General features: G+C 36.9%; 1 protein-coding gene across 12 annotated transcripts in view; it reads left to right on the top strand.

Annotated features, from left to right (window-relative positions):
* ERC2 (ELKS/RAB6-interacting/CAST family member 2) overlaps nt 1-27,550 on the top strand; it is a 532,940-nt gene that overhangs the window by 15,106 nt on the left and 490,284 nt on the right. For all 12 annotated transcript variants that reach the window (XR_003399297.1, XR_003399299.1, XR_003399301.1 and 9 more), the window contains exon 2: nt 3,854-4,654. Coding sequence is in view for 1 of the 12 variants with exons in the window: in XM_026857422.1 (XP_026713223.1) it covers nt 3,998-4,654 (657 nt within the window). In the remaining 11 variants the exon portion in view is untranslated. The remainder of the gene's footprint in view (nt 1-3,853; nt 4,655-27,550) is intronic.

Genomic DNA, 27,550 nt, shown 5'->3' on the forward strand with positions numbered 1-27,550 from the left:
CCAATTAAAATATCAGTATAAAATAATTTTTTAAGATAGAATCATCTGTATCTCATCTGTCCACTCTTAAGTTCAACTGGAAGGCTCTGTGTCAGCAGGTTCTATGGGAAGATGGGAGAAGGAATCTCTCTTTCTTTCCCAGGTGGTAGACAATGATCTCTGTGGCAGTTGTTGAGTCCCCGAGGCTGATACTGCTTTTTCATGCCTCCAATTCCTGATGTGTTGAGACACACAATAAATCTTCCTGAAGCTAGGAAGGCTCTGTGTGTAAGCAGTAAAGAGTAGAAAATGATGTAGGTGCTCTTCTCCCTTCTTCCATAAAGCAGTGGTATATGGCTTCTACTGTGTCTGAGACTCTTCTTAGCCATAAAGGAAGGCTCAAGGTTTATCCTTAAGATGCACTTCCAAAAAGCACACTTTCACATGCTTTCTTTTTTTCCAAGGTGTTGGCAAGAAAGCCAGTCTGTATAATTCAGGTTATAGTAGGCAATGAATTGCAAATGAAAATAGAGATAAACTGAGGGAATTTCTTTAAATTGCGGTTTTCAGCTTTTGATCTGTGAGCTATCCTTAGTAGCCTGTGAAAGTAAGAAAACGAAGCATATTGTCGGGGTGTTTGCTCTTTCTACATAGAGGTCTCCATCTTGATTAAAACATTTTCAGTGGGGAAGTAAAAATAAGAATTGAAAAAGCTGTGGAGGAAGTAATGCTTCTTTGGTTATTGGTGTTTCACCTCTTTTTTCCTGTTATTTTCAGAATTTTCACAGGCATATGAGAGTGTTAAATCAGTATGTAAACATTATTATTAAAGGAGAAGTAGCCTCCCCTTGGATGAGGGATGATGATTCCCTTTTTCAGTAGGGCTCAATGGTAAACAATGGAGTGTTAAGCAAGATAAACATGTTCTCTCCTTTAAGATGAGAACTTCTCAAAACTTCACACAAGTAGAGAAAAGAAGACAGATGACAACTAATAAACTCTAAAATGCAAAACAACTACCTAAAAATACGTATCGGAGACATAAACCAAAAAGCTAAGTAGGATATTAAGTGACTCAAAGGAAGAAGCATAAATTGCCTATTTATCAGACTATGGCAATGGAAAGCAAAAACTGTAATGATATGATGTAAGGGTATCCTATACCTATATTTTGAGGATCAACAAATCAACCACCAACTCCCATGACCTGGCCATGTATCAGGGCTACTGTATCTAAAAATATTTGATTGTATCCAGTTTGAAGTGACACTGACAGTTTTTAGGCTAGCAATCTTAGTTTTTCACCAGCTCAGATTTTTTTTGGGGGTGGTGGTGGTGGTGGTGGGGTAGTGGTGGAGAGAATTGCATCAGTCTAGAAAGTTGCTTTTGTTCAGGATCTGCCATATGCCAGTGGAAGAAAAAAGTTCATCAGCTCTGATCTCATGTGAGATCTTTGACAGAGCTACAGAACTTTTTCAGGAAACCAGAAATACATGAGGATGGATTTCTCAGAGTGCATTGAGTGATGTTATTTGGCCAGAGGATGGCTGGCACTTGAGAATTAGGATAAGCAATTGCATTGCCCAGGTCACCAGGATGAGATACAATTTTTACTGATCAGTGCGTTGAACTTGAAGTGGCAGAAAAGCTGCACCATTTTTTTGAGGAACAAGCTGTAGGTCATCTCTTGAATGCTGGATGACAACTGAAAAGGGGGACAGATTTGGATACTTAAAAAATGTCAAAATTTGAAAATGTAAATCAGCAAGTTGCATATGGTTCCTTTAAATCTGTGTGCCATGGGGCTGAATTCTGGAAACTTTAAGAGGTTTTCATGGCTCAAGAGTTTTGCCTCTAGATATAAAAATATTCATGTTATTTTATGAGTTATGTGATCCTGAAGTAGAAGAGGGTAGGATGTAATTTTGTATCTGTCTTCCTAAATAGTTACAATCTAAATTTTCTTGTTGAAGTAGCTACCCCTGCTTTGCTTTATGCATAGTCTAATTGTTCGTAAATGGCAAAAAGTGGTAATGTTTTGTGTCAGAATTACTGATCTTGTTAATACAGTTTGTATGGAACAATGTTGTTAGTTTGTTTGATCCACTTTGCCAAGGGCAGTGTTTACAGTGAAATGAATTACTCTTTAATGGGGCATCCTGGGTGCAGTACAGGGTTCAGTGTTTCCAAATCATCAATGTTGAGTAAATACCACACCCTTACATTTTTGCCCAGCACTCATACTGGCATTGTCATCAACATTTCTATGTAGTGTAGTGCTGTGCCTTCCACTTCTGAGTCTTGTGATTCTTGACACCAGACTATTGTGACCTCTTGGGAAGGAGGTAAAAATTCACGAGAATGGCCACTGTTGCAGGATAGTAGTTGAAACAAGTTGCACTAGTTGAAGCATCTCAGCTAATTCAGATGCATGCTGGTAATTAAAATGAAACAAAAATGCTTTAGACTATTCTGTCTGTTAAACTTGATGGAAATGTAGCATATACCAAGCAGTTCTTAGAATTCACATAAGCTGTGTGGGATAATGATCAGTGGAGAACTCAGCTTCTTGTTTGCTGACATCATTTGTATCAATAATATTGGTGAGAATTTAATATACTAGAGCTTAATAATAAATGTGACATTAAATCATTCTTCTGCCTGCCCATGCATCAACACTTTTTTTTCACAGCAAATGTAGAACAGATGTTGTAAAACACTGGCAAATAATGCATCTGTAGATAATGAGGATGCCTTGAGGGTATGGTTAAAGATTAATGGATTTGACTGAATCCAACTTTTCTAGATCTTCCTCTACTTACCTTTGAAATAAATGGTACTAGATCTGATTGTGGTATTAAATTGGTGGTCCTTAGATTTATTGAAATGTTCAGGTTTGTTGGGAAAAAAGAAGTCCTATTGTATATTTATGCTATGTAAAGTTAATCAACTTAATTGAAACTTGGTAAATTATAGTCATAGTATTGAAGAATTTGAAAACAGAGCATTGGTCCACATCTATCTGTTGTTTGGTTAATTAAATTACAAGGATAGTTCTCTCAAAGTAATAGTATGATATCCATAGGAAAAGAAAGAAAATTGTATTTCACAAGCACTTCTGTAAATGAAAACCTAGATTATGGTTATGCAATCTTTTCCTGATAAGCATATTAACAACAAATACTGGCCAGCTAGTACTTCACTGAAAAAATAATACTGTGTTGTAATATGTGACAATTGTTTACAAGGAAATATTCACTTAAATTAGATTAGGTTTATTGGGTTTTGTTTACTAAAATGTTTTTACTGAACAATTAGAATAGCTGAACTATTAGAAACATTGTTTCCTTCATCATTTTTCCTATCCAAAAACCCCTTTGTTAATCCAAACAACAATTAAAACTCCTGCTTATTTCCTTGTTCTTAGTTTAATGTTATTAAAGAACATACAGAACTGCTGAATTGCTACTTTCATACTGTCTTTTGAAAATGTGATATCATAGTTTGAGTAGTTCTTAAATGACTGACCATGTGGAATTATGTAAAGGAGAAAAAAGAGCTGTAGATGTTAATTCTATTAACATATCAGCTAAGATGTTTTTGAGCCCTTGTTGTTTATTGCAACATAAAGCTTGTTAAATTAAGTAAAAATGTCAAGATATTTTCTGCAAGAAAGAAATGAGGAGTTTTTTTTCTGAATGAAATTAGTGTGAAAATGCATTTTTAACTAGTAATCTGAAATACTAAGCTTATAGTAAATTTTATTTTTAAAGTAATTAGGAAGTGGGTTACCTTATTTTCCAATATATGCTGATTACTTGTAAACTTACTTCCCAAGATGAATATTTACTTAATTTGATAATTTCTTTTTCAGGTCTCTGACTAGAGGAAGAATAGATTTTTGCCTACTGGAAGAATGCAGTGAAACTGCCAATATTTCTAGCTGGAATTATAAACTTAATATTCAACTTTAGTGTTACTAGTTTCTTACTTAATAGTACCTCAAAGTAGAAGAAAAATGTATGGAAGTGCAAGAACAATCAGCAACTTAGAAGGAAGTCCCTCCAGGTCTCCTCGATTGCCAAGATCTCCTCGCCTGGGCCATAGGCGAACAAATAGTGGAGGAGGAGGAGGAACAGGCAAGACATTATCAATGGAGAACATCCAGTCCCTTAATGCAGCCTATGCAACATCTGGACCAATGTATCTGAGTGACCATGAAGGTGTAGCTTCTACTACTTTCCCAAAGGGCACAATGACTCTTGGAAGGGCTACAAATCGAGCTGTGTATGGTGGTCGAGTCACAGCTATGGGGAGCAGTCCCAATATTGCTTCAGCTGGACTTTCGCACACAGATGTCCTTTCTTACACTGATCAGCATGGAGGTCTGACCACATCTTCACACCATCACCACCATCAGGTTCCTTCTATGCTGAGACAGGTTAGAGATAGCACCATGTTAGACCTGCAGGCTCAGCTTAAAGAACTACAGAGGGAAAATGATCTTCTCAGAAAAGAACTAGACATTAAGGACAGCAAGCTGGGATCCTCCATGAATAGCATCAAAACTTTCTGGAGTCCTGAGCTAAAGAAAGAAAGAGTATTGAGGAAAGAAGAAGCGGCCAGAATGTCAGTTCTTAAAGAACAGATGAGAGTTTCCCATGAAGAAAATCAGGTAATTAATTCTGAAAGTTTCTTTCTGTTGATTTACAGCTAAATACCTGATGTTTTGTTTATGGTACTTTGTCCTATGCTGGAACAAGTCTGTCATTTACAACAAGAATTGGTATGTCTTTATCTCTCTGCCTCTGGCTGCTAAATAGTAGGAGAGCACATTAATAAGAATCTGAATACAGGTTATAATTTCCTTCATGCAGCATTCTTTCATGTTATAGCTGAAAAGAATGATCGTTTGTCACTACTTCTTATTTTGAAGACTTTCTCTATTTTTTTTTTTTTCAGCAACAGTCTAAATATACTTATCAGCCTCTTCTGAAGAGGTGAATGAGCCATCTCTGCAAAAGTATAACTATCCAGAAGCATATTTTGTGAGAGCTGCATAGGGATTTAGCTGACCAGGTTTTTTTAAAGTTAAAAGAAGATGTGTCATTAAATACCCATATGTAATCTTCTGTAGTTCTACATTACAGAATGAAGTTGAAGTTGTATTTTCAGAGACTTGTGTCTTAGAAAAAGAGCATCCTTTAAATATATATTTCAAATACTTCTATTTACATTCTTTTCCCAAAGCTCTAAAAAGATTAAAGTATTTTAATGTGGATGAATAAAGCTATAAAATCAAGCTTTGAGACTATGCTATTTCACAACGCTGTACAAAACAGTGGCACAGAATAGATCAAAAAATTCTTGTATTGCTGTCTCCACACACTTTTTGGCTGCTGGTCTTATTTTAAAGCTGCTCCTTTTTAGACCATCTGTTAACTTTCCCCAGACAAAAACACAATCCTGTGTTTCTCTCACTTCCAGATTCCCAATCTAAACTTTGCTGGCAGGCAGCAACAACTGAAATTTTTAATTTACTTCTGAGTTAGTGTTCAGCAGTACTTCCCATAAAACTTTCCACTTCTTAGGTGTGTCGTGGACCTAAATATATATACAATTAACAAGCCTGATAGCAGTTACTTCAGCAGGAAACTGACTGGGCCTTGATCAGGAATTCAGTGTAGTGAATTAATTTATTATTTTCTGTGTAACTTGTATATCCAGACTGACAGTTACTTAATATTTATTTATAGTAGGTGCACTAGGATGCTGCTAGAACCAATGGTATCAAAAACATGTTTAGCGGAGGTTCTGCTATTCCAAAGCTTTATTGGTTCGACATTATAATTGTGTTAGTGTCACCTTAGCAGTAGGAGGAGTATTCTGATGCACTCTGTTTTGGTAGCTTTTCTTACAGAAGTGTCACATTAATATCTTGTATTGGCATTTGGTATCTGAATCTGGTATTTAGAGACTTTGTCACCTGCCAAAGTGGTTTTGCCTTTTTTTTTTTTTTTTTCCAAAAAGGTAAAGTAAATTAGTAACTCTGTTATGAGTCATCCTTTTCATTAATCACATAGAATATTATAGCTTTTTATTTTTAACAAGTGCTCTTATTTTCTTGTAAGGGTGAACCTAACAAAAAAAACCCCAACCCTATCTATGTATTTAACATAAATCCTTACTCGGTAATAAAATAATGTAAAGACAGGGTAGCTCAGTATTCCATTGCTAATAATGTCCAAAAGTTCATAGACTAGATCTAGTATACAGTGATATCTCCACTGCATACTCTTTATGATCCAGCTATAGCTTCTGTGTGCTTAACTCTGTCGACTTTTCTTTGAAGAACCACTGCTTTTCATTTGTTTTTTGCACTAGACTTTGTCTGCTTTTGCTAGGATTTCTTGTTCCTTGTACTGGAAGAAGCATGAAATAGTTGATGTCTGGTGCTGGTCTCAGTGCCACCTGTGATTTTATAGGTCACCATCATCACATCCCTCCCTCAGCTCTTTTCCAGACAGGACAATCTTAGCATGTGTGATAATTCCTTTCATGAAACTGTAAAATTTTATTTTTCAGAACTATTTACTTTCTTGTTTTGAGGTGAGGAGACCAAAACAGCTCATGTTTCTCCTAATACAGGTGTAAACTGGGTTATGCATTGATGTTACAGTGTTTGCCCTTCTATTCTGTACGTGTCTCCCAACAATTCCCAACACTCAACTTGCATGATCTTTCTAGCACTGGATGACCTTTTTTTTTTTACTGCTACTGAATACTGAGCTAATATTTTAATGTACATGTTTATCATAGCTGAAGAATCTCACCAGTGTTTATAATCAGTTTAGATCCCAGTTTGTTATCCATGAAGGTAGGATTACTTTCACATGTGTATAACTTCACATTTATCTCCCTGAATTTCATCTGCCAGCCTTTGCCTATTTGCTTAGTCTTATAAAATCCTTCTTTGCATTTGGCTTTTGTCTTTACTGCCCTGAATAACCTAGTGTCGTGAGGAAAATTAGTCATCTCACTGTTTGCCCTGTTCTCTGGGTTGCTTAGTATATGTCAGACAGCACAAAGTCCAGCCACAGGTTCCAGCAAAACTCCACAGGGGCCTTCTGTTGTTTTTTTTGACTTGACCATGTATTTCTGCTATTTCCTCTCTTGTAATCAAATATTTATGTGTGAAAGGACCATCTCTTGTATCTAGTTGCTGTTTAGTTTTCTTGTAAGCATTTGGAGAGGAGCCTTTTTGAAGGAAGGGCTTTGGAAGTCCAAGCTGGTTGTGTGAGCTGGTTTGTCAGTCTTACTTACCCACACGGTTATTGATTCCTTCCAGCAACTAATTTCAATTATCAAAAAGCTATAATTTTAAGGACAAAAAATTGATGCAGTGTATCCCATCTATACTAAAAAGTGATAGACCTCTCCCTGAGTGCCTGAGGGTTACTGGCTTATGAATGTTCCTTTTGTAAAAGCTGAGATGTCTCTTATTAAAATGCTAAAAACTGCTTTCAGATTGACTGTGTGTGATGAAATCGACCCTGAATGGGGCTCTCAGTCTCATAGCCAGCTTTGGGAACTCCCAGGAGACTGGAGAAGGGTAAATCTAGCTGCTTGCCAAAAAGAAAAGGGGAAAAAAAAAAAAAAAGATAAACGAGTGAATTATAAGTTTGATGTTTTCCTGGAAAAATATTGTTATGGACAATCAAAGAAAGTTATTTGTAAAATGTAATAATTGTATTTAAAAAAAAATCATTAATTAGTTCTAAAATATAAGGAATATAGGCAAAATATATATAAAAAAGGACTAACAATATGGATTTGTCAAGAATAAGTCAAGCAAGTCTAATTTTCTTAGATGACAGGAAAACAGGCTTTATGCATAAAGGAAAAACAGTAGTAACATTAAAATTAGGAAAACTTACATTATCTCAGAAGATTTTAATTAGCAAGCTGGTGGGAAGCATATGAGATGAAATTGCTATTGTATTGATGCCTATCTGATTGGAAGACTGCGTCAAAGTGTAATTATCAGTGATTCATGGTGAAATGGAAAAGATGTCTCATAGGATCTGGTAGGGATCTGTCCTTTGTTTGAGGCTTTCATTAGTGTTCTGAATGATTATTACACACCCAGATAATGTCAAGCTGGGAAGGGTTAAAAACATGCTAGAAAATAGGATTGTGAATGAAACCAAATTTGAAAAATTGGAGAAAGAGTCTGAAAGAGTAGGATATGTTTCAACAGAAAACTGATAAAAATGAAACCTGTTGGAAGCAAAGGGAGACCCATGAAGAAGTTTCTGGACAGTAACTTGGACATTCCTGATTTTCTTCCGAAGATTATTTTACTTTTGAAAAATGTATGCTTTGAGCACCAGTTCTTTGTTATTACAATCCAAAGTTACTTGTCTTGTCTTTCTAGTCTTCATATTCTTTGTGACATATTTTCTCACAACAAAATTAGTATTATTCTATATGTGGATTGATTATATATGTAGAGACATGAAGTACTCTAAGTGTTTTTAACCATTGGAAGTTATTATTCATCTTGGAATCATCCATTTGCAATGTCTCAGTCAGATCTTGCATATTTTTTTCCAGGTTATTCTCTCTAATCTTCTATATAGTTATTCTCTCTAATCTTCTATATAACACATTCAAGCAAGAGTTAATGTAGAAGATTTCAGTGGAGAGCAGAAGACTGTGAGGTGGAAAGAACTGGGAGGATACAAGAAATTATTCAGCAGTATTCATTCCCAAGATTCTTGCCGGTCTGTCATAAAAGAAGGAGACCTAGTTTATCCATTTGGATTAGCTGGTTCTAAGACAACATATTAATGTTCATTAGTTGATATGCTGCTTTTATGACATTGCAATAACTGAATTAGATTTACTGTGACATTTCAAAAGTAAACTGTAAAGTCAATTGCACAAAATAATGCCCCCTTTACCTACTTATAAATGTCATTATTCAATACTACCTAATTAATACAAAATGAGCCACTGTGTGCAGTGAACAGTGGCTTTCTTTCATTCATGATATGGTTAATTGTTGTTGAAAATAAATGGTGAGCTTGATCCTTTTTTCTTTTCTCACAGTAAACTAGGTAATTTTAATTTACCTAATGTGTTCTTTGAAAACATATTATAAATTTTGATCATTTGAAGTTTAGTTCCTGTCCTGATACTGCAGGAGTTTGGTACTGATTGAGATGAAGAGAAGGGATAAAAAGGATAGTGAACAGTTCCTGTGAGAGGCTCAAAGTTTTGAATACAAAATTATTTCTTGAAATAATTTTAATATATCTGTAGCGATATGAATAACTCTCATATGCTGCAATTAACAGAATAGAGCTGAAAAAATAATCAGTAGATAAGGGTATGTGTATTCGTGAATTCAGAACTGCAAGTAGCTACTCAATGTTATTTCACATGCTTTTCATTTTTACTTTGATTCATGACAAGTATCTAAGTAGAACAGTAGAAGAAAATACACTAAGATGTATTTTGAAATGATGTTTCCCTTCTTTGTGCTGATTAAAGTATATTCCTAGAAAAACTTTGATCAGGCTAATGTATACATTCTACAACCCCCCCCCCAAGCCAGACATAACATATATACTTATTTTGCTTTCAGATGCATTGCACATCATGCAAAGTACACTCTTTTAGTCATATTTGTGCCTTGTAAAGTCAGGAAGTAAGGGCTATAATTTAATTGGCTGTAACTTTGCTAGCTTATATGAGAACTAGTTGGTGGAGTTAAAAAAAATTATTAAAAAGGATATAAATGATTTATATACTTGTTAAACTATATAGTTGAAAAATGTATTAATATAATAATTTATTACTATCATTAATAATACATATTTAAAGAAGTTCACCACGTCTTAACTTTGCCCAATGGTTTTCATGGCTGGGATCAACCCTGCCTGCTTCCAAACTGGACAGTTCATTGTTTAGACCCCGCTGGCATCCTCTAAATGTAAGTCAAAGGAAGTTGAAGATCTGTTATTTCCTCACTGTGTCCACTTCTGAGATTATTCTTCATCTTTTTTTTGAGATGTTCATGCTCATTGACATTCTGGAGGTTTGATCCTAGTGGAATATGCAGAGTTGCCAGCAATTGTGTCTTCAGTTTGAGTTCCTAAATAGTTATTTTCTTCCTTAATATGCATCGAAGTACACACTTGATTATTGGTTGGAAAGGTGGCCCCCATTGTTCCTGAATAGCAGAGGTGGTCAGAGGAGTTTTACCGTTCAGCCTGTTTCATTGTCTCTCTGTACATGTGTGCAACACCACAAATTTTGAAGCTTGTTGTTAATATTTATGAAGTACAAGGTTGCACACAAAAGGTAAAGCTAGTAACCTGAGCAATGGAAATGATCTCTTCATGTTTTACTGTGCTTCCTGAGGTATGTTACCACATTAATAAACTAATTCAATAAGAATAAGAATAACAAAAGTGATTTTTTTTTTACCAAGTATGTTTTCAAGAAAAGGTAATAAATTTAAATATTTTCAACTCAAATTTATAATATAGAATTTATGACCAGTGAAAGTCTCTTTAGTACCTTCAGCATGTTCATTCACCTTATTTTCTGGTTTTCGTTGTATTGTTTCCTGCTTTCTTCAGCTTTTTTTTTTTAATACTTCTGTTTTAAGAGCTGCATGCATACTTGTTGGTTTTAACTTTATTTTGGATGTTTTCACTGTTTTTTTCATTTAAATTACATTGATAGTAAGTTAAGTAAGTGCAAAATTTTTCTTTTTTTGACAAAGTGTCTAAGCATTTAAATGTGTGGAATAGATGAAACTTTCACTATAGAGCAAACCTTCATTATCTGAAGATGAAAGTATAATGAAACAAAAGTAGATCAGTATTTCTGTTTTTTCTAATTTGAAAATAAAAATATTTCTGTCAAATGGGGGGAGCCTAAAATAGCAGTAGTCTTCTGTTGAGAAGTGATGGCATATAGGTGGTGTGAAACGGGGGAATAAGCCCTGCCAGAAGGGTGTGAAGTGGCTTTTATGCTGCTGTTACTGAAGATGAAGAAGAGTTACTCACTCTGTGGTGGGGAGCGGAAAGAGATAAGGAGGTTGTCATAATGCTGTAGATATCCAAGGAAATTTTGAGAAACCAATAATTCAGTTGTTTAAGGGTGAATGGGGAATGTAGTTCCTTTTAACTGCTTTGTGTTGGTTTTTGGGGTTTTTTTTTACGGGATTTTTCAATCTGAAAAAGCTTAGTAAGTAGTGAGCTAGAAAAAGAATAAGGGGAATGTGTGCCTCTAAGTGTGCAAGTACTTGTTAAGTCATGACTGAAGCTTTTTGGCGGTATTCCGATTTAATAATGATAATAAGCATATATACATTATGTAGTAGAAACTAATAGTTTGAGCCATATGAAAGTTATATCCCATGTTAATGGGTATTTGGAAAGGATAGTAACAATGCATTTTGGAGATATAAAGAGATCTAAGGAAAGTAAATGCTGATTTTATGTTCTGTTGCCCCCAGTATTTGAAAAAGATAAGGAGCGTGAATTCTAGTCTCTAGGATATACCATGTATAATTCTGTCATCTGAAGAAGCACTATTATTATGTTTTAGACATTATTTATCATGTTAGAAATTAAAAGTTGTTGAAAAAGTGATTTAAACTTAAATGAATATGAGCAAAATACCTACTTTAGTCAGTTAGGTCACCTTTTTTGGTGACTTTTTTAATGCAGGATATAGGTCATTCTCAAGTATGCCACTGCTGAAGATATTTCAGTTGTGTCTTGAAGTCTTAGAATGAGTGTCAAATAATGAGTGTCAGTGTTCTCATAAAGAAGTGTAAACATGTTTTAAGGAAAGATGGGTTGACTCTATAGCAGAAACAGCATTCCAGTAAAAGGGGTTAGGAACTGTGTAATGCTGTACGACTCAGAATTGTGACCTCACCAGTTTTGAACATATTCATATCGTTAGCTAGTGTTTGATGGTACATCCCTGAGATACTACAAAAAGTGCTGCTGCTTCTGTTGTGGGGGTTTTTTTGTCCTGTAATGGTGGTGATCATCTGCTGCGTAAAACTTAAACCTGAAGTATTGCATGAGGATTTTTCTGAAAGGCTATAGGTTTATTAGTTGATGCCTTAGCTGAATTCAGTAATTCAAATCTGTTTGTTAAATTTCACTTGCAGCTTCAGATGAATGCTGCTTTCTGTGTTCCCCATTCTGGTGTGCTTTGAAGCATTGTTCTGCTGTTCAACAGTGATTGTCATGTTGCTATGTGGGTAAAACCCTTTGTAGAGAAGCCAGGATCCTGACAGGGTCTCAGAGATGATCACTTCAAAAAATGTAGATCTAGCAGGAAATAGGTTGGATAAAACTACCTTGAAGTTATCCTTGCTTTAGGCTTGAATCACTGCTTGAAGGTATTCCTTCAGTACATACGGGTAAGCTGTACCTCAAGCATGGCAGCTGCCGCTTTTTGCTGACTCCTGCCTTAAATTAGGGATCAGTCCAGAGTAGGCATTCTAGTAGGGTGCTTTATGCTGTCAGAATGACATGAAGGAGGTGAAGAGAAAGGTAATTTGTTTATAAACAACTTTGAGTTTTATTAGAATTGGGAGATATTGGATACATTGCATAAATAGTAAACGATTTGGTAACGCAGGAGACTATTTAGAAAGCAACGTTCACAAAGCATAAATAAAGTCTCCTGAAGAAGTTAACTGAACATTTCATCTCATGAATAATACAGTTTCTCACAGGTATCATAGATAATACATCATAATACATCCTTGGTGAATTTCTTTTCCACTGATTGTGATGGAGCTTGCAGTTTATGGGGTGTTTTTTTAAAAAATATTTTTATTTCTCTGTTAGCTTCTGTAAACTGGCTTCCTTCCTGTCTTAAAACCTTGAGGCCTTACAGTTAATTGAAAAAAATGCTGGGAATGACTCTTCAGAATTTCCCATCATCTGAAGAGGAGGAGAGAAAGAAGAAGTAGTATTAAAAAGAGTCATTCCTTTCTCATACATTTTTAGTCTTTACTATTTCAGACATTTTCCCTCATTTTTGTCTTTTCATCTTGAATTTTCTGAGTTGTCCCCAATTTGCCTACCAGGGGGTCAGTAATGCCATATTCTATTAGCCTGCCATAGGGAACTCCATCCTTTAGGCTGTTTCTGAAAACCACAACCCTTTTGGCTGTGCTGCAAAGCATTATTTGTTATATATATATATGTATATAATTTGAACATAAACTTGCATGACACTTTCTAATCTTTTCTGTTATGTTTCTGTGTTCATAAGATGCATTTCAGATTGTGTCAGGGTGAGGGGAATGTTACGATGGTGACTTAACCTTTTAGTCACTGATTCAATTTTCTTCTGAGTTTTTGCATGTCTGGGACTTATGGTTTGTTGATGTCATGCAGGGTCAGATTCTGACTTTAACTGTCATTTGTTCTGTTCAAGGTGTCTAGCATTCCTGACTATAGAACTGTGTATTTCCCTGGTGCCAGAGAGTCAGTTGTAAAATCTGTCAGTTGCAAGATGTTATTTGCTACTTGAATTTAATACTAGAATATCTGTCAGTTGAGTTAGCAAAGAAACTAGCATTCAGGAGCCCTTGTCTACTTTATAGAGGATAACTTTGGTTCAGATTGGATTCCCTGTAGCAGGAGCAAGTAACTCTTTTGAATTTAGTACTTTTAGAATATTTGGCCTGTGCGATGGGGAAATGTTATTTACTCTTTGGATTTCCTTAAGCATCTGCCACAATATAGTTATTGCTCTTACTTGGTGTTTGAAGATGATACACAAAGCTAACAAAATGCATGTGAAAAGAAGGCAGTTAGGTTTCATGTGAAGTGCTCTTTGAACCCTGAAGGGAAATGAATAAATGATGGGTTTTGCCAAAAGAAAAATCCTGAGGCAAATCAATGTAAATATTTCAGTGTTAGAGACTAAGAGAACACTGAGGTCTTGTAAGGTAATCTCTATTCCAGTTCCATCTGTAATTAAATGAGAGTGTGAGGTCTCCACCACATCACATTTCTGTAGAAGAAAAGCAAAGGTCAGCAGAAACTCTAGAGAAAAAGTGTAACACACATTGGGATGAAGCTTCAGAGGAGCAGCAAGCCCTGAAAAAAGGTCTGCTTTTTGCACAGACTCAGGTTTCCCATTTAACTGACTACAGTATTTAATTGTTCAGAGTGCAATTTTCACTGCAGAGTCTGTTTTCTTCAAAGTAAAACAACACAAAGAGGCAGGAAGCTGTGCTTTGAAAATTAAATACTTCCTATGTATTTTGTTTTAAATTACACGTAAACTGATGTATAGCTCTTTCAATTTGTAGGTATAAAGTCTGAAAGAATAGTCCTATTTTTAGTCTGAACTTTTACGTTCTGTGTGATTGTCAGCTCCAGATATCTAATGGTTACTGATTAAGTTGAGTATTCTTAACTAATTCAGTGAAGAAATGCCTAAGTCTCATGGTACAGTATTCCTGCTGGATACAGTAGAAGGTGGAGGTAAAATACTGGGTTGTGATTTAAATCTTGCTAAACTAAAGCATTAATAAACTGTTTCAATTCAAACTTGAAAAACACTGAAATCAACAGGTCTGTGACAAAAGCCAACTGGTCTATTTAATTATATATGTAATTATCACATAGATACATATACATTAAAAATTCTACATATGTTCGGATATTCCGAATGTTTTGCATTCAGTGATCATATTAAATTCCTACCCTGTGTCAGAAGTTTCTGTTCTTCCAAAGGACAGAAACTAAGCTGTATCTCTTTGAGTTTTGAGGGAAACAAAAATTCCCAGTTGCCCTTTATTCTACAGCCAAGACTGTATTACTTCCCATGCCACTGCAAAAGTACCTACTTGTCAGCCCAGCTCTCTGGAATCCAGACTGCGTTACCTATATAAAAGCTATTTAAAATAAAGGCTTGTGCTGAGTTTGATATTCACATAAATACATCTAACTATGCAGTATATTGTCTTACTTGTTTTGATATAGATTGTAAAAAACAAAATGAAACTACAGCCCTTTTGTATTTCTGGAGATCATTAATACTGCTGTGAAAATTCCAATATAGCACTGGAATGATTACAGTGTTCTGGAAGTCTGAAGTTCTTCCTACAAAATCTGTGTTCAGGAGGACATTGTGTTTTATGCTAGTATAGGGTTTACTAGGAAGTTTCTGATACTTAAGAGAGATTTGGCATAATTTTTAATCATTGGTTAACAACAACTGCTTAGAAGGCCATCACCCTCTTGTGGATAACATTTATTCATTTTCATTTTATATTTTTATTGTTTTAGTATGTTTATTGTTCTGCTTATAGCACATAACTCATTCTTAGTTTGGTTGAAATGTGGAAATGAATGAACTGCATAACTGTCTATGAATAATCTAGTACTTTCCTTACACTAGAGATATTTTTTTTTTTTTGTCTTCAGATTCCCTAGTGGGTTTAAGGAAGAGGGGAGGGAGCCATAGAGCAGAAAGCACAAAGTTGCTTAAGAAAGCAAAACCAGGCATTCTTCATCCTGTTTGGGTAATTCATCCCCTCAAAAGGGAGAGCTGTCGGAATGAGAATTTGAGGAATTAGACAAGAATACTCATGATAGGCTTTTCCACCTGAGTACACTGCATTATCCTGACTTCAGGACTGCAAAATGAACAAGCAGTGCCAGTCTGGCAAAGTCCAAGTAAAATTATTTCTAAATAATATTTTACAGAAGAGTTTTTGTTTTCTTAAATAAATATATATTTATAACCGTAAATCATGAATTCAAGCCACCAGTAATAAAGATTCTGTGTTAAACAGGTAGGGCATTATCATCCTTTTCAGAACTCAGATTTTGTATAAAGCAGTGCTTCAGTGTGTAGAGAACTGGTGCCATCAATGGCTAAGCATAGAATGGAATATCAGAAGGAAAATTTTGCAAATTTACAAGAAAGCAAAATAATATTTAGGAATATATTTTTCCATACTTGTTTCAACTAGAGAGTTTGTTTTTTCATGTCACAGTGGTCTCAGAAGAAACTGGTAACTTGATCCAGTTGGAAACTGTATTTGAAAACCTGTGGTTCCAAAATCTTTCTAGATGTGCACTTTATAGATATGTCCAGTTGAGTCATTTTGTTTCCAGATATGTGAGCTAGGATCTGTTCTATTTGATATCCTTGAACTAAGCTTTTGGAATAACTTGGTAAAATATAAAAAAAATTCCCATATTTATTAGGTATTTTATGGTAAGTTGTGTTATTAATATTTCAGATAATTAACATATCTTAATTAAAAAAAAAACAACACCAAAACCCAACCCAAAACCAAACTACAAAACAGTAAAGAAGTAGTTTGGAAATAAGAAGGCATCTTTACCTTACACCAAATTGGTCCCAACTTCTATTATTATTACTCTGTGTGGGTGTGTTTTCCCCACTGCCTTTCTCCCCCCTCCGCCAATCTTTCTCTGCATTTGCTGCAGGTATCTGCCAGTTTTGGAGAATGGTGTTCATGTCCAGCTGGCATTGTTTATTTCAGGGTTACTTCTTCAGTCCTCCTGTGGGTGCTAGATAATTGAAAATTTGTGAGACACAGCATTGTATATATGCCTTTTTGAAAGAATTCCCATCATGTGTAGAATTTCTCTACATTCTGCTGAAGGCTTACTCTCTCAATGGGTGATTCAACTTGCAGAGTTTTGTTTAGAGAAAGTTTTATTTATTTCAAATTCTACTCCTTGTGGTTTGTGATTGTATCTCCTCACTATTTTAGTACCCAAACCTGAAAGTTGGCAAATGTGTGTGGTTTAATGTATTCTGACCTTGGCTATCTCATTCTTTTTTTGCAGGACTTTGGATCTTAGTGGGAGGGGTCAGAGAGCACTGAAAAAGTCACTTTATTTTTGTGCCAGCTAGCAATCTAGCACATTCTTCTCCTGATGCTTTTCCCAATAGTTATCATTACAGAATCACAGAATTATCTATGTTGGAAAGGACCCTGGAGATCATCTAGTCCAAGCGTTCGCCTAGCACAGTTCCCACCTACAGCATATCCTTAAGCTCTAAATCGACCCTACTCTTGAACACCTCCAGGGATGGGGACTCCACCACCTCCCTGGGCAGCCCATTCCAACACCCAACAGCCTCTTCTGGAAAGAAATACTTCCTAATATCTAGTCTGAACTTTCCCTGGCGCAACTTGAGGCCATTCCCTCTTGTCCTGTCGCTTTCTACTAGGCTAAAGAGACTCATCCCCAGCTCTCTGCAGTCTCCTTTCAGGGAGCTGTAGAGGGCGATGAGGTCTCCCCTCAGCCTCCTCTTCTCCAGACTAAACACCCCCAGTTCCCTCAGCCGCTCCCCGTACAACCTGTGTTCCAGACCCTGCACCAGCTCCGTTGCCCTTCTCTGGACACGCTCGAGTCATTCAATGTCCTTTTTGTAGTGAGGGGCCCAAAACTGAACACAGGAATCGAGCTGCAGCCTCACTAGTGCCGAGTACAGGGGTCAGATCCCTTCCCTGTCCCTGCTGGCCACGCTATTGCTGACACAAGCCAGGATGCCATTGGCCTTCTTGGCCACACTGCTGGCTCCTGTTCAGCCAGCTGTCAATCAACCCCCCCAGGTCCCTCTCTGACTGGCAGCTCTCCAGCCACTCCTCCCCAAGCCTGTAGCCCTGCTGGGGGTTGTTGTGGCCCAAGGGCAGCCCCTGGCATTTGGCCTTATGGAAACTCCCCCAGTTGGGCTCAGCCCATGGCTCCAGCCTGTCCAGGTCTCTCTGCAGAGCCTCCCTGCCCTCGAGCAGATCAACACTCCCACCCAGCTGGGTGTCATCTGCAAACTGACTGAGGGGGCACTCGACACCCTCATCGAGATCATCCATAAAGATCTTGGCCCCAAAACTGAGCCCTGGGGGACACCACTCTGACCGGCCGCCAGCTGGATTTAACTCCGTTTACCACAACTCTCTGGGCTCGGCCATCCAGCCAGTTTTTAATCCAGTGAAGTGTGCGATTGTCCAAACCTCGAGCAGCCAGTTTCACCAGGAGAATGCTGTGGGAAACGGTGTCAAAAGCCTTGCTAAAGTCAAGGTAAATTACATCCACAGCCTTTCCCTCATCCAATAAGCAGGTTGTCCTATCGTAAAAGGAGATCAGGTTTGTCAGGCAGGACCTGCCTTTCATAAACCCATGCTGACTGGGCCTGAGCATCTGGTTGTCCCTCATGTGTTGTGTGGTGGTGTTTAGGATGAGCTGCTCCATCAGCTTCCCGGGCACCGAAGTCAAGCTGACAGGCCTGTAATTTCCCAGATTGCCCTTCCGACCCTTCTTATAGATGGGCATCACATTGGCCAATTTCCAATCAGTCGGGACCTCCCTGGTCAGCCAGGTCTGCTCATAAATGATAGAAAGTGGCCTGGCGAGCACCCCAGCCAGCTCCTTCAGCACCCTCGGGTGTATCCCATCCCGTCCCATAGACTTGTGTATGTCTGTGGGATGCAGTAAGTCACTGACTGTCTCCTGGATTGCAGGGGGGGGTGTTCTCCCAGTCTGTATTCTGGCTGTAGAGGCTGGATTCCCTCAATGCAACTAATCTTGTTATTAAAGACTGAGGCAAAGAAGGCATTAAGCACCTCAGCCTTCTCCTCATCACTTGGAAACTATCCCTGGACTTTCTTTTGCTACTGATATACTTACAGAAACTTTTCTTGTTATCCTTGATTGCAGAGGCCAAATTAATTTCCAGTTGGGCTTTAGCCCTCCTGATTTCCACCCTGCATAGCCTCACAGCCTCTTTGTAATCACTGTGTGTGGCTAGCCCCTTCTTCCAAAGGCTGTAAACTCTCCTCTTCTCCCTGAGTTGCAGCCAAAGCTCCCTGTTTAGCCAGGGTGATCTTCTCTGGCGGTGGCTTCTCTTAGAGCACCTGGGGACCGCCTGCTCCTGAGCCATTAACACTTCCTTCTTAAAGATCGTCCAGCCTTCCTGGGCCCCTGTACCCTTCGGGAGAGTCTTCCCAGGGGATCCTTTCAAGCAGGTGCCTAAACAAGACAAAGTCAGTCCTTCTGAAGTCCAGGATGTCAGTCCTGCTTAGCTCTCTCCTGACCTCTCTAAGAATAGAGAACTCTATAATTTCGTGATCGCTGTGCCCTAGCTGGCCTCCAACCTCCACATCGTCCACCAGCCCTTCTGTGTTCACAAAGAGGAGATCCAGCAGGGCACCTTCTCTGGTCGTGTCACTCACCATTAGAATTTGTATATCAGAATTATGTGCTACAGTAGAGAGAATGCTTAGGTTTTTTTCCCCAGATTAATTTTCAGCTGGATCACTTCCCTGGCTGCTCACATCTAGTCATGTGTTGGCATAAAGCAGGTAGAAGGGTTGAGTGGCCAAGAGTAGGAGATGAAGGTGGAATCTCAAATTCTGACAGCAGCTCAGATTCTGCTGCTGAGCCTCTTTGCTACTGAGGCTTGACTGCTTTTGGCACTTAAGAAATTTCTTGAAAGAATGCTTGAGTGTCTGTACTATACTGCAGTTTTTGTTTCAGACATACCTCAATGGGTGCATAGAATAATATTTAGACTAATTTAGGTATTTTGTACTTGCATGCTAGCATAATGAGAAAATGTTGAATACTGATATTCTTATGACTGCAGTGTACAAGGCAGTTTCCCGTTAAATTACATTCTCTTTGGCAGGTCAGTATTTTAGCTCTGCATTTTATCTCTGATATCATCTTTAGTGTTTGCCCCGAAGAATTTATTTTCAAATGTCCATAAATATTTTTTATTCTATCTTGATATAATCTGAAGAGTTGGTTTTTTTTCAGTTACTTGGTTAAGATCAGTCTTTCTCTACCACCATAAGAATATTTGTGTGGTTTTCCTTTTTTTTCTTTTTAATCCTTGCTTAATAGTGTCTGCAATAAATTTAATACTTTGAGCTTTAAAGGCTTATCTTCCTCTTTTTTTTTCCCTAGAAATAAGTAATCATCCATTTTCAATAATTATCTTAACAGATGAGGAATTCTAAAATGTGTAGAAACACAGTTTTTAATGCAAATAAAATCTAGTAAATATATTTTGTTATGAAGTATTGATCCTCTTCCTCTCATTTTATTGCTTAACTCATTTTTACCAGATGGTAGGAAATCCTGGAAAACATAACAGGGTTTGCTGCTGTTCTTGTTTTCATTTCTGCTTACAAAAGGCTACTGGGAAGATTGTGTGATCAAGAAGTGAGTCAACTTGTGTAAACTCCTTATTTATACCATTTACACATCTTACACAGTCAGTATTACCCTGCCCTTTTCTGTTGTGCTGTTCAGCTGTGACTATGCACTTTCTTTGACTCCTAAATTTAAAGTCTGCAGTGTCTTGAGGTAGTCTGCACTCTAGAGCATGGCTGCTCACCTGCTTTTATCAGACTGACAGCTCAAGCATTTAAATACCAAAAGAATAACTGTGTTTCCTCTTCAATGATGCTTTGAATAGTGTAGTCGTTAAAAGCAGTATTTCCTTCTGTACCAGACATCAGTCATATCTGAGAGGATGAAAAGCTCAGGTGTGAAGAGCCAGGAAAATAGGTGAGGTTTCCAATTCCCCATATAACTGTGCTCCGTGAGTAAGTACATGGAGCGTAGTGCTGTGCTGCAGGATCAGTTTAACTGGAACAAGCAATCTTTTGGGAACATGGATGTGGACATATTGGAGAACTTTATTTCTAAGCCATTATAATTAGCATAACAATTGGTAAACTATTGTTCAAATTTAAAAGTGGTACTTTTTTTCCCATCGGCAAGCTGTTGTCTAATCAAAATGGGTTTACATTGCCTTTGCAATTCGGTAAGGAGGAACATAACTTTCCTGATAATCTGGAGCAAGTCCTCCTCTGAGTCAGAGTTAATTTTCCTTCTCTGTTTTAACTTGCTGCTTATAGAATGAACTTTTAGATATACACAGGTTATTTAAATACTGAAATCAAGCTTCACTTTTTTTTGGCTGGATAAACTTAAAACCTACAAATTTATAAGGTGTAGATAAGGGAAAGAAGACTTTGATGGAAATTCTGAAAAAGCTAAACCCCTATTAATTAAAGCAAATACAAAAAAGTGATATCCACTCCCCTACTTCCCCCTCCAGGCAATAACTGGTTAACTGGTATATAAAATAACCATGGCTTGAGATGTTCCTTTCTTTTGTTTTGAATACTAAGAAGTGTAATTGTTTAACTAAGGCTCTAAACAGTATGCAGCAGATGAACATTTCCATTATAAAATGACTGAAATTATGAAACTTCAGGCTTTAGATGTGAAACAGGAAAACCCAGGCAAAATCAGTAGTTTCCTTTTGAGATTTAAGAAGTAGTTCTGTGTTTGAGCATGAATATTGCATTTCCTATGGTTATTGTAGGAGAACACAGGGAAGGTGGATATTTTTGTGTCACTTGCAGAGGCAAGCAATGAACTTTAGATCAATACATTTGCAACTGTTCAGTATCTAGAAGCAGTGCAGACCATACCATTGAAGAGACCTTCATAATTCAGGATGGTTAATTTACCTATGAAATTGTTTTATAAAGCCACTTTCTTTTCTTTTCTATTAAATTTTAGCCAGAAGTTGATTGATTTTCAGACAAATGTGTATCTTAACTACTGCTCTGCAGATAAAACACTGGGTAAATTACAACTTCAGGTTGTTTCAGAAAGGAGAGGATTTTCTAATACCAAATTTGGATGAAGCTTTATTTCAAATTAGCTATTAATTTTCATTTCAAGAAATTGTAATGAAAAATTTACTTATGCTTCCATGAACTCATGTAAAACAAATGTAAGAAGAAAAAAGGTGGGAATTCAGGAGAACCCAGCAGTGGCTTTGGCACATTACATAGTAATACTCAGTAATTCTAGTATCACTTATAATAGTGTGCAAAGGTAGGTAATGTACATGCTTTTGCAGTTTATAATCTCCTTTACCAAACTGGCAGATAAGAATCTTAAGGAAAATAGAGCAATTTGTGATAAATGCTATAAAGAACAAGTATACACCTGCACATTTGCAGTACTTCTATTTTAAATTTCTGCATATGCACAACTACATTGTTGAACTTTGCATTTCAAATTGTTAATTCTTTGTATATGAAGCAATTCTCCTGATCTCCCTGTTATTGAGATGATGTAGGGTTTTTTTCTTTTAATATCGTTCCATTTTCTACTATTTTTCCCGTAACTTCTTTTACCTCAGCAGTCTACTCTTTGACTTGAATCATATTCAAGCAATGAGTTAAGTGATTCTGAACAGTCTTACAGGTTTCTGTAGTGCTATTCTATTTTAGTTTAAATTTTCCTTTAAGCCAGGCAAAACCTGAATGATGCAGCAAACTGAAAGGCCCTAGTAATGTTTCTTGTTGAATGTGGAGTGTTTCAGTTCTTTGTACCGATACCTTCAAACTAATTTGCTGTGCTGTAGGAAGTATTTGAGGAACAAATGTTTTAGAAGATGTCTGTATTCTGAGGACTGTGGTGGCTTAATTCCAGACACAAAAGGTACAGCTGTACAGCAGCTAAAGAAGTTCATGCTCTGTTGTCTGTGGGCAGCTGGAAATACTGAATAAACATGCTCTTTTTTTGGGGTTTGGCCTGCTGGATCTGGTGTAAATCTTGCAGTTCAGAAGCCCTGTTGTCAAAGGTTTCATAGCTTCTAAGCATATGAATTTCATTCCTGCATTACTTTTGAATATGGATCTCTGCCATCAAATCAATTAATTTTCCTTCATCAATCACAGGAAAGTATTTTTATACTTTAGTGACTGAGGCTTTGATTTTTCTAGTGTTTTAATATCACATCAGCCTTACATCAGCTCAGACGATGATTCTTATTATTTTAGCTGCACGGATTCTTGCTATGCTGTAAGGGATTTCATGATTAAATATCGGGAAAACTGAACCCAAATCTGACCTTTAAGACTACTAGAAATTTTGCTAAATAAATATTCCCATTAATCTTTTACTACTATTACCCTATATTTAAAAGTTCAGAATTTAACTCCTTATAGTAATTGATTACCAAAATATAAATCAGGAGGTTTCATATCAGTAAAACACATGAACAGTGATTGTACCTAAAGGAATACAAATACTACTTTTCTTGGAGTATCCGATTCCTTACTGTTAATTTAATTTTCCATTTTTCCAGTTGTAGCTGACGATCTGGAATAATTCTGTAGAGTAATTCAGTGCCTTCAAAGTGAAGGTGTGAAAAGATGCCCTTTCACACCCCCCTTCTACAATGTCTGTCAGTTCTAGTTCTGAGCTCTGTGCACTTGGTAGTGAACCCAATAAATTTTTTAATTTAAAAAAAATATATATTTAATGGCAATTCTGGACCAGTAGTAAAATTAAGGAAAGGTGGTGGCCACTGATGCCATCTAGTAGGGGAAAATGGAGATTATGAAACAGACAGCCCAACCATTTTTTTCAGAAGTGGGATGCACATGGGGGAAAAAGGTTCTGGTGAGGAATTCCTCAAACCAGAATCACAGGATTAGTTTTGACTAGGTAAGGAAGTCTGGCTATTGTGTAAATAACTTCATAGATAATATGCCCTATTTGGCATCAGAGCTATAGTCTAAATATTAATTTCAACATAGATGTTGTTTGACTTTCATTTAGTCTTCTAGCTAGACTATGGATGTATTGATGGATACTGTGCTTGTTAAGCTACGTCTGCCACTTTGCCAAGTTATTGTTTAAATCTAATTAACCAGGCTGACTTAGAACAGTTGTGGATTTGCTCTGAGTTGTGGGCAGTCTCTTCCCTTCTGAGCATGGGGCACAGAAAGGGGGAATAAATCAATTCTCCTGCAACCTCAAAAGCTTATTTAGATTTTAGGTCACTTTTAATTTTAATTAAAAAAAGAAAAATCTTAATGTTGGATGAGTAGATTATTCTTTCTTCAGAAAGTTAAGCCAGTAAGTTTCTCTTAACTGAGGAAAGTTGAGCCAGTAAGTTTCTCTTAACTGAGGATGAGAAACCAAGATCTGAAAGGGAAATAGTGGTATAAACTACCCTGCAAAAATTTAATGGAACAGAATATTTATTAAAATGTCTATTAACAGAAACACTAAGAAAATATGCATTTAAGAGTGCATAATGCATAGCTGGTGAAGTAATTAAGAACTAGAAAATGCAATATTCATCACTAATTTGATTTTTAATGACTTTGATCATTATCAAACCTGCATTTTCATAGAATAGCTAAAGAAGCTATGAAAAAAGTATTTAATGCTCTTAAAATACATTTACTGTTTAGGCTGCTCTTCAAACAAACAGTTCCATGCTGTCCCTATGTGCCTTTAGCTATGGACCTATGTTTAACTATATCAAAAGGCAGACATTTTGGGAAATGTTTTGTTCTCTTTGATTCTTTGCTTTTAGGAGACTGTTTATAGTCCACTATTTTAGTTTAGCATTTAGCATTAAAAAAATATGATTTTAGTTACTTAAGTGTCCAAATGTTCAATAGCACAGATACAGTGTACTCTAAATTCCTTGACAACTATTAATATTCGATCTGTGGTCACATCTTGGCACATGTCATTACCTGAGCCACATTCAAGTTATGATGGCTTTCTTCTGACCTACACCGTGTACCTGATTTTTCCATGGATCAAGAGTAAAATATACTCATAAGTAATATTAACCCCCTCACCCCCAAGCTCACTTTATATTTGTTTTTAAATAATGTGGAGAACCTTGTTCATATAGTCTCTTTTAAATAAAATAGCATCTGCAAAATATAAATACAGGTTATAAATATAGCTATGTGATAGAAGCCAAAATTTACAAAGGAAGTTAGGTTAGCACAATAATTCATGGGTCTACTCTAATTTTTTTTTTAGGCACCCAACACATTTATATGTTTTTTTTTTTTCTTTATTCCTGTGTGTAGAATCCCTAATCAATAGCTGTTAAGGGACCAGGAATTCCCTTCCTGTTGTCAGCAGAATACCTCTGCAATAGATTAGGCATAGTTCCTTTTATTATACTCTTTCTGGTCCTATGAAATTTGCATTCTTGGTTGCACAGTGGTAAAGCTTTACTGTATTTCCTCTAATGACTTTTAGATTTCTCCCATTTCTCTTCAAAAGCTTTAGTAATGAATAGCCCAATAAAAGAAGTGGAATTTTTTTCCTAATATCTTAATGGAATTGTGTCCTTATCAACAACATAAAAATTATACCTGTTCTCTCAATAATTAGTATGGAATATCCTATTACACTGTATAATCTCAGATAGATACAGGTCACATTTACCTGAGCAGTAAGGGGAGATTTTAACCATATGGCTATGTTTTTATGAACTGTGACAAAGAATGCCTTGCGCTACTTTCCTTGAAGGTCACAATAGGAGCCTTAGGACCACAATGCTCAAAACTAACAAAAATCTGAAGGGAGAGAGGACACTCTGCCCATTCTTCTTTTAGGATAAAACCTGCAGAGTGCCTTTTAGCACAGATGTTCTCTTAGGAGGTTTTGTAGCCCAGCTACAAAATATGTGTAATTCCTCTCTTTCCAACCAGGTTCAATACCCTGCTATTGCAAACCTATGTGTATGCAGCTTGTTGTCTATGATTCTGACCAGCGTATTTAGCAAGTAGTGTCAACACATGAATGGATATAATTTAAAATATATAGTTGAAATATCAACTTATGGCCACTTATTTCTAATGGAAGTTTGTGAAGCAAGATAACTGGAAACTTTTCCCATAAATGAGCAGCTGCTACCAGTTATGACTTTCTCTTTAGACACTGAAACATAACAAAAAATGGTGGCAAGAACAGACCATATGTTGAAATCTTCAATATACTGATAGGAAACGAATATTTTACTTCAGTTTTCTCAATCAGATGAAACCTATTTTTGTTTGACCAACTTTTTAGTTATGCCTGAACATAAATAGCTTTCCTCTTGATAATAGAATTCCATCAATATCAATAAATACTCAAAAGGTCTGGAATATCTGCTGGTTTAACATATTGGATGCCTTTTCACAGCCCTTACAGCATATCTGTTCCTATTCACGGTAAGCCACTGTGTTTTGTAAACTGAAACATAAATGTGTTAATTAAAGTATGAGTGATATACTATTATGTGCAATGAAATGGACCAGAATACTAAGATATGGCTTCTGACACTTCTCAAAGTATCACAGAAGCATGGAAGCACTTTTCAGATGTCCACTGAAATCCAGTTTTACATTGGCTATTTTGATTTAAATATCTGTACTGCTCCTTGCTCCCATTAAATGGTTGTCAGCCTTTGGCAATTCCAGGATCCTTCTTCGTGAGACTAAAAATATCTTGTTGCACAAGTAGTTTGAAGACTGACTACTGCTCCCTTTATTAGGGAAATTAGCAATCTGGGGGGGTTGTTTTGTTGTTGGGTTCCACCCACATGCCCTGTCTTGTGCAACATACCTCTTTTATTCTCTAAACTGTTCTGAGATGGACGATCTTGTTTTGTTGAAACTTTAAAGATTTTCAAATTTTGCTTAAGAATGCTAAGGAGTGATTTGGTTTGGGGTGGCTGCTGTATCAAACAGCTGCAGAAAGTGAAGATAGGAGTTTTACATTTTTATAAAAAAATACAGATCTATTCTCTTTGGAACTGTGCAAGTGTACAAAGCAGCATCCACATTATGAAATGTGCAGATCTAAACTCATCTTCCTTAGGGGAGACCAGTGAACATTTTGGGAGAGCAGTGACAGTAGTCAGGCCTGTGACATCTTCTGAAGGAGCCTGTAAAATGAACAGTTTCTCTGCAATTAAACTTGTCAGTAACGACAGCATATGTGGAATTATGCATGGATTAAACATGCAAACATGTTTAAATCTACATTAAATCTGATGTGATAGAATATCTGAACTACATATAATCTGAAGTAATTCTTAAAAAGCCTATCTTTGGGTTAGGAAATAACTTAATCCAAAGACCCTCCTTCTTTCCAGGTTTACATTTAGAAGTAACTAGAGTGTGTTAAAGGTGACCCTATCTGTGGCTGTCATGGCTTAAGTCCAGAGGAAACACAACAAAAAGCTTGGGGATGTGGATGTGGACAAGGAAGGCTGACTTACCCGTTACAGTCACAGGCAAAAGACAAGACTTGATTTGGGAAGAAAGAACAACAATTTAATTTGAATACCACCACCACTAATTTACCAATCAAATCAGAGTAGGATAGTGAGAAATACAACCACATCTTACAAACACCTTTGCCCCACCCCTCCCTCCGTCCCAGATTTCTGTATCTGCTCCCTCCCCGCTGTGCAGGGGGAGGGGGAATGGGGGCTGCGGTCAGTTCATTACCTGCTCCTTCCTCCTCGGGGGGGGACTCTCACGCTTTTCCCCTGCTCCAGTGCGGGGGTCCATTCCACAGGAGACAATCCTCCTCCCAGCGTGGGTCCTTTCTGCAGGCTGCAGTCCTCCCAGCAACAGCCTGCTCCCCCGTGGGCTTCCCCCAGAGCCCCGGCC

Source organism: Athene cunicularia (genome assembly GCF_003259725.1).
Source record: "Athene cunicularia isolate RWA chromosome 12 unlocalized genomic scaffold, athCun1 chr12_part1, whole genome shotgun sequence".
In the NCBI taxonomy this organism is placed as follows: domain Eukaryota; kingdom Metazoa; phylum Chordata; class Aves; order Strigiformes; family Strigidae; genus Athene; species Athene cunicularia.